The 8,065-nt window shown below is 53.1% G+C and overlaps 1 protein-coding gene across 1 annotated transcript; it reads left to right on the top strand.

Moving 5' to 3' along the window:
* Positions 1-313: 313 nt before the first annotated feature.
* On the top strand, positions 314-4,898 carry LOC130608031 (transforming growth factor beta-1 proprotein-like; the record flags this gene model as incomplete). Its single annotated transcript, XM_057425618.1, is given in 6 exon segments — positions 314-403; positions 406-444; positions 447-462; positions 3,123-3,202; positions 3,205-3,275; positions 4,737-4,898. Coding segments are annotated over 6 exon segments (455 nt in total), but the record flags the coding sequence as incomplete, so codon positions are not given.
* Between the last annotated feature and the right edge of the window lie 3,167 nt (positions 4,899-8,065).

Raw genomic sequence — 8,065 nt, forward strand, 5'->3', positions numbered from 1 at the left:
GTGATTTTGGGTTAAATCCGGGTGATTTTGGGTTAAATCCGGGCGGTTTCGGTTAAATCCGGGTGATTTTGGGTTAAATCCGGGTGATTTTGGGTTAAATCCGGGCGGTTTCGGTTAAATCCGGGTGATTTTGGGTTAAATCCGGGTGATTTTGGGTTAAATCCGGGCGGTTTCGGTTAAATCCGGGTGATTTTGGGTTAAATCCGGGTGATTTTGGGTTAAATCCGGGTGATTTCGGGATAAATCCGGGTGATTTTGGGTTAAATCCGGGTGATTTTGGGATAAATCCGGATGATTTTGGGTGATTTCGCAGGGTTCGAGCAGCAGCGCGGGGACATGCAGGGCATCGCGCGCAAGCACCAGCGCGCCCCCTACGTGCTGGCGATGGTACTGCCCGAGGAGCGCGGCGCGACCTGCGCAGCGCCCGGCGCCGCCGCGGCATCGACCCCCCTTCTGCTTCGGGTCAGTGGGACCGGCCCAAACGGACACAAAATGGACCCAAAATTGACACAAATGGACCCAAAATGGACCCAAAATTGACACAAACGGACCCAAAATGGACCCAAAATTGACACAAATGGACCCAAAATGGACACAAAATTGACACAAATAGACCCAAAATTGACACAAATGGACCCAAAATTGACAAAAATTGACCCAAACGGACCCAAAATTGACCGAAACTGACCCAAAACGGACCCAAACGGACCCAAAATTAACCTAAACTGACCCAAAACAGACCTAAACCGACCCAAACAGACCCAAAATGGACCCAAACAGACCCAAAATTGACCTAAACTGACCCAAAATTGACACAAACGGACCCAAAATTGACACAAACGGACCCAAAATTGACCGAAACTGACCCAAAACGGACCCAAACGGACCCAAAATTGACCGAAACTGACCCAAAACGGACCCAAATGGACCCAAAATTGACACAAATGGACCCAAAATTGAACTAAACTGAGCCAAACGGACCCAAAATTGACCGAAACTGACCCAAATGGACCCAAAATTGACACAAATGGACCCAAAATTGAACTAAACTGAGCCAAACGGACCCAAAATTGACTGAAACTGACCCAAAACAGACCTAAGCCGACCCAAACAGACCCAAAATGGACCCAAACAGACCCAAAATTGACCAAAACTGACCCAAAATGGACACAAAATGGACCAAAATGGACCCAAACAGACCCAAAATTGACCAAAACTGTCCCAAATGGACCCAAAACTGTCCCAAACGGACCCAAACTGACCCAACCGGACCCAAAACGGAACCAAATCAGCCCAAAATGGACAGAAATTGACCTAAACTGACCCAAATTGACCGAAACTGACCCAAATGGACCAAAATTGACCTAAACTGACCCAAAACGGACCCAAGTGGACCCACAATTGACCTAAACTGACCCAAACGGACCCAAAATTGACCTAAACTGAGCCAAACGGACCCAAAACAGACCCAAAAGGACCCAAAACAGACCCAAAATTGACCTAAACTGAGCCAAACGGACCCAAAAGGACCCAAAACGGACCCAAAATTGACCTAGACTGACCCAAAATGGACACAAATGGACCCAGAATTGACCTAAACTGACCCAAAATTGACCTAAACTGACCCAAAACGGACCCAAGCGGACCCACAATTGACCCAAACGGACCCAAATGGACCCAAAATTGACCTAAACTGAGCCAAACGGACCCAAAACAGACCCAAAAGGACCCAAAACGGACCCAAACGGACCCAAAATTGACCGAAACTGACCCAAAACGGACCCAAACGGACCCAAAATTGACCTAAACTGACCCAAAATGGACACAAAATGGACCAAAATGGACACAAACGGACCCAAAATTGACCTAAACTGACCCAAAATGGACCTAAACCCCTACCCCCATTCATTCACCCCCATTCATCCCCCCATTGATTCCCATTCATTCCCCCATTGATTCCCATTCACCCCCATTCATTCCCCCCATTCCCCCCATTCATCCCTCCATTGATTCCCATTCACCCCCATTCATTCCCCCATTCCCCCCATTCATTCCCCCATTGATTCCCATTTACCCCCATTCATTCACCCCCATTCATTCCCCCATTGATTCCCATTCACCCCCATTCATCCCTCCATTGATTCCCATTCACCCCCATTCATCCCATTGATTCCCATTCACCCCCATTCATCCCCCTTGATACCCATTCACCCCCATTCATCCCCCCATTGATTCCCATTCATCCCCCCATTGATTCCCATTCACCCCCATTGATTCCCATTCATCCCCCCATTCATTCCCCCCCATTCCCCCCATTCATCCCCCCATTGATTCCCATTCATCTCCCCATTGATTCCCATTCCTCCCCATTCATTCCCCAATTCCCCCATTCATCCCCCCATTGATTCCCATTCATCTCCCCATTGATTCCCATTCATCTCCCCATTGATTCCCATTCATCTCCCCATTGATTCCCATTCATCTCCCCATTGATTCCCATTCATCTCCCCATTGATTCCCATTCATCTCCCCATTGATTCCCATTCATTCCCCCCCATTGATTCCCATTCACCCCCATTCATCCCCCCATTGATTCCCATTCATCCCCCCATTGATTCCCATTCACCCCCATTGATTCCCATTCATCCCCCCATTCATTCCCCCCCATTCCCCCCATTCATCCCCCCATTGATTCCCATTCATTCCCCCCCATTGATTCCCATTCCTCCCCATTCATTCCCCAATTCCCCCCATTCATCCCCCCATTGATTCCCATTCATTCCCCCATTGATTCCCATTCATCTCCCCATTGATTCCCATTCATTCCCCCATTGATTCCCATTCATCTCCCCATTGATTCCCATTCATCTCCCCATTGATTCCCATTCATCTCCCCATTGATTCCCATTGAGTCTCCCCCATTGATTCCCATTCATCTCCCCATTGATTCCCATTCATCTCCCCATTGATTCCCATTCATTCCCCCCCATTGATTCCCATTCATTCCCCCCCATTGATTCCCATTCATCTCCCCATTGATTCCCATTTACCCCCATTCATTCACCCCCATTCATCCCCCATTGATTCCCATTCATCCCCCCCCATTCCCTGCCCCACTGCAGCCCGGAGGAGCAGAGCTGTTGCCTGCGCCCGCTCTACATCGACTTCCGACGGGACCTGCACTGGCGCTGGATCCACGAGCCCCCGGCTACATGGCCAACTTCTGTGGGGGGGGCTGCCCCTACCTCTGGAGCGCCGACACGCAGTACTCCAAGGTGCGCCCGGACCCATAAGTGTGGGGCTGGGACCCATAAGTGGCGGGTGGGGGCCATGGATGTGGGGCTGGGAGCCATAAGTGGGGGTGGGTGCTATCGCTGTGGGGCTGAGACCTGTACGCGGGGGGTGGGAGCTATAGATGTGGGGCTGAGACCCATACATGTGGGGCAGGACCCATAAGTGAGGGGTGGGATCTATAGATGTGGGGCTGAGACCCATACGTGTGGGGTGGGAGCCGTAAGTGGGGGGTGGGAGCTATAGATGTGGGGCTGAGACCTGTAAGCGGGGGTGGGAGCTATAGATGTGGGGCTGAGACCCATACATGTGGGGCAGGACCCATAAGTGAGGGGTGGGATCTATAGATGTGGGGCTGAGACCCATACGTGTGGGGTGGGAGCCGTAAGTGGGGGGTGGGAGCTATAGATTTGGGGCTGAGACCCGTAAGCGGGGGTGGGATCTATAGATGTGGGGCTGAGACCCATACATGTGGGGCAGGACCCATAAGTGAGGGGTGGGATCTATAGATGTGGGGCTGAGACCCATACGTGTGGGGTGGGAGCCATAAATATGGGGCTGGGAGCCATAAGTGGGGGTGGGAGCTATAGATGTGGGGCTGAGACCCGTAAGCGGGGGGTGGGATCTATAGATGTGGGGCTGAGACCCATACATGTGGGGCAGGACCCATAAGTGAGGGGTGGGATCTATAGATGTGGGGCTGAGGCCCAGAAGTGTGGGGCTGGGAGCCATGGAGGGGAGGTGGGACCCATAAGTGTGGGGCTGGACCCATAGATGCGAGGTTGGTCCCGTAGTTGTGGATCCAAACCCCTAGATGTGGGGTGGGAGCCATGGATGTGGGGCGGGACCCATAAGGATGGGGTGGGAGGCTTGTGGGGCTGGACTCATAGATATGGGGCTGGACCCATAAGTGTGGGGCACAACCCATAAGGGTGTGGTGGAACCTATAGAGAGGGGCTGGGAGCCCTAAGTGTGGGGCTGGACCCAAAAGTGTGGGGCTGGAGCCATTGATGGGGGGTGGGACCCATAAGTGTGGGTCCGATCCGACAGATGTGGGTCTGCCCTATAGATGTGGGTCTGGCCCCACAAGTGTGGGTCTGCCCCATTGCTGTGGGTCCTGCCCCATAAGTGTGGGTCTTGCCCCATTGCTCTGGGTCCAGCCCCATAGATGTGGCTCCAGCCCCATAGGTGTGGCTCCAGCCCCATATGTGTGGGTCTGGCCCTATAAGTGTGGCTCCAGCCCCATAGATGTGACTCCAGCCCCATATGTGTGGGTCCAGCCCCATAGATGTGGCTCCAGCCCCGTATGTGTGGGTCTGGCCCTATAAGTGTGGCTCCAGCCCCATAGATGTGTCTCCAGCCCCATTGCTGTGGCTCTGCCACATTGCCGTGGGTCTGGCCCCATATGTGTGGGTCCAGCCCCATAAGTGTGGGTCCCGCCGCAGGTGCTGGCCCTGTACACGCAGCACAACCCGGGGGGCTCGGCCGCCCCCTGCTGCGTGCCCCAGAGCCTGGAGCCGCTCCCCATCGTTTATTATGTGGGGCGCAAGGCGCGCGTGGAGCAGCTCTCGGACATGGTGGTGCGGGCCTGCAAGTGCAGCTGAAACGGACCCAAAACCGCCTGAAATGGACCCAAAACGGAGCCAAAACCGCCTGAAATGGACCCAAAATGGAGCCGAAACCGCCTGAAACGGACCCAAAATGGAGCCGAAACCGCCTGAAACGGACCCAAAACGGAGCCAAAACCGCCTGAAACGGACCCAAAATGGAGCCGAAACCACCTGAAACGGACCCAAAACGGACCCAAAAACGCCTGAAACGGACCCAAAATGGACCCAAAACCTCCTGAAATGGACCCAAAACGGAGCCAAAACCGCCTGAAATGGACCCAAAATGGACCCAAAACCTCCTGAAACGGACCCAAAACGGAGCCAAAACAGAGCCGAAACGGACCCAAAACCGCCTGAAACGGACCCAAAACAGACCCAAAACCACCTGAAACAGACCCAAAATGGACCCAAAACCGCCTGAAACGGACCCAAAACGGAGCCAAAACCACCTGAAATGGACCCAAAACGGAGCCAAAACCGCCTGAAACGGACCCAAACGGACCCAAAACGGAGCCAAAACCGCCTGAAACGGACCCAAAACGGACCCGAAACCTCCTGAAACGGACCCAAAACTGCCTGAAATGGACCCAAAACGGAGCCAAAACGGAGCCGAAACGGACCCAAAACCGCCTGAAATGGACCCAAAACGGAGCCGAAACGGACCCAAAACCGCCTGAAACAGACCCAAAAAGGACCCAAAACCGCCTGAAACGGACCCAAAACAGACCCAAAACCACCTGAAATGGACCCAAAACGGAGCTGAAACGGACCCAAAACCGCCTGAAACGGACCCAAAACCGCCTGAAACGGACCCAAAACGGACCCAAAACCGCCTGAAACGGACCCAAAACGAAGCCAAAACCGCCTGAAACGGAGCCCAAACGGACCCAAAACGGAGCCGAAAACAGACCCAAAACCGCCTGAAACGGACCCAAAACGGACCCAAAACAGACCCAAAACTGCCTGAAATGGACCCAAAACGGAGCCAAAACCACCTGAAACGGACCCAAAACTGCCTGAAACGGACCCAAAACGGACCCAAAACCTCCTGAAACGGACCCAAAATGGACCCAAAACGACCTGAAATGGACCCAAAACGGAGCCAAAACCACCTGAAATGGACCCAAAACGGAGCCAAAAACGCCTGAAACGGACCCAAAACGGAGCCAAAACCTCCTGAAACGGACCCAAAATGGACCCAAAACGACCTGAAATGGACCCAAAATGGACCCAAAACCGCCTGAAACGGACCCAAAACGGAGCCAAAACCACCTGAAATGGACCCAAAACGGAGCCAAAACCGCCTGAAACGGACCCAAAACGGACCCAAAACGGAGCCAAAACCGCCTGAAACGGACCCAAAACGGACCCGAAACCTCCTGAAACGGACCCAAAACTGCCTGAAATGGACCCAAAACGGAGCCAAAACGGAGCCGAAACGGACCCAAAACCGCCTGAAATGGACCCAAAACGGAGCCGAAACGGACCCAAAACCGCCTGAAACAGACCCAAAAAGGACCCAAAACCGCCTGAAACGGACCCAAAACAGACCCAAAACCACCTGAAATGGACCCAAAACGGAGCTGAAACGGACCCAAAACCGCCTGAAACGGACCCAAAACCGCCTGAAACGGACCCAAAACGGACCCAAAACCGCCTGAAACGGACCCAAAACGAAGCCAAAACCGCCTGAAACGGAGCCCAAACGGACCCAAAACGGAGCCGAAAACAGACCCAAAACCGCCTGAAACGGACCCAAAACGGACCCAAAACAGACCCAAAACTGCCTGAAATGGACCCAAAACGGAGCCAAAACCACCTGAAACGGACCCAAAACTGCCTGAAACGGACCCAAAACGGACCCAAAACCTCCTGAAACGGACCCAAAATGGACCCAAAACGACCTGAAATGGACCCAAAACGGAGCCAAAACCACCTGAAATGGACCCAAAACGGAGCCAAAAACGCCTGAAACGGACCCAAAACGGAGCCAAAACCTCCTGAAACGGACCCAAAATGGACCCAAAACGACCTGAAATGGACCCAAAATGGACCCGAAACCACCTGAAATGGACCCAAAACGGAGCCAAAACCACCTGAAATGGACCCAAAACGGACCCAAAACCTCCTGAAACGGACCCAAAATGGACCCAAAACGACCTGAAATGGACCCGGAAACGGACCCAAAACGGAGCCAAAAACGCCTGAAACGGACCCAAAACGGAGCCAAAACCGCCTGAAACGGACCCAAAACGGAGCCCAAACGGACCCAAAAAGGACCCAAAACCGCCTGAAACGGACCCAAAACAGACCCAAAACCACCTGAAATGGACCCAAAACGGAGCTGAAACGGACCCAAAACCGCCTGAAACGGACCCAAAACGGACCCAAAACCGCCTGAAACGGAGCCCAAACGGACCCAAAACGGAGCCGAAAACAGACCCAAAACCGCCTGAAATGGACCCAAAACGGAGCCCAAAACAGACCCAAAACTGCCTGAAATGCACCCAAAATGGAGCCCAAACGGACCCAAAACGGAGCCGAAAACAGACCCAAAACCGCCTGAAACGGACCCAAAACGAAGCCAAAACCGCCTGAAACGGACCCAAAACGGACCCAAAACCACCTGAAACGGACCCAAAACGGAGCCAAAACCGTCTGAAACGGACCCAAAACGGACCGGAAACCACCTGAAACGGACCCAAAACGGAGCCAAAACCACCTGAAACGGACCCAAAACGGACCCGAAACCACCTGAAACGGACCCAAAACGGACCCAAAACCGCCTGAAACGGACCCAAAACGGACCCAAAACCGCCTGAAACGGACCCAAAACAGACCGGAAACCACCTGAAACGGACCCAAAATGGACCCAAAACTGCCTGAAATGGACCCAAAACGGAGCCCAAACGGACCCAAAACAGACCCAAAACTGCCTGAAACAGACCCAAAATGGAGCCCAAACGGACCCAAAACTGCCTGAAATTGCCCCAAACCAGACCAGAAACAGGCAAAACCAGCCCAAAATTGCCCAAAACTGGGCAAAACCAGCCCAAAATTGCCCAAAATTGGGCAAAACCAGCCCAAAATTGCCCAAAACTGGGCAAAACCAGCCCAAAATTGCCCAAAACTGGGCAAAACCAGCCCAAAATTGCCCAAAATTG

The sequence above is a fragment of the Pezoporus wallicus genome, unplaced genomic scaffold (assembly GCF_028554395.1).
Source record: "Pezoporus wallicus isolate ANWC-B61680 ecotype Strahan unplaced genomic scaffold, APGP_CSIRO_Pwel_v1 contig_9833, whole genome shotgun sequence".
Lineage (NCBI taxonomy): Eukaryota > Metazoa > Chordata > Aves > Psittaciformes > Psittacidae > Pezoporus > Pezoporus wallicus.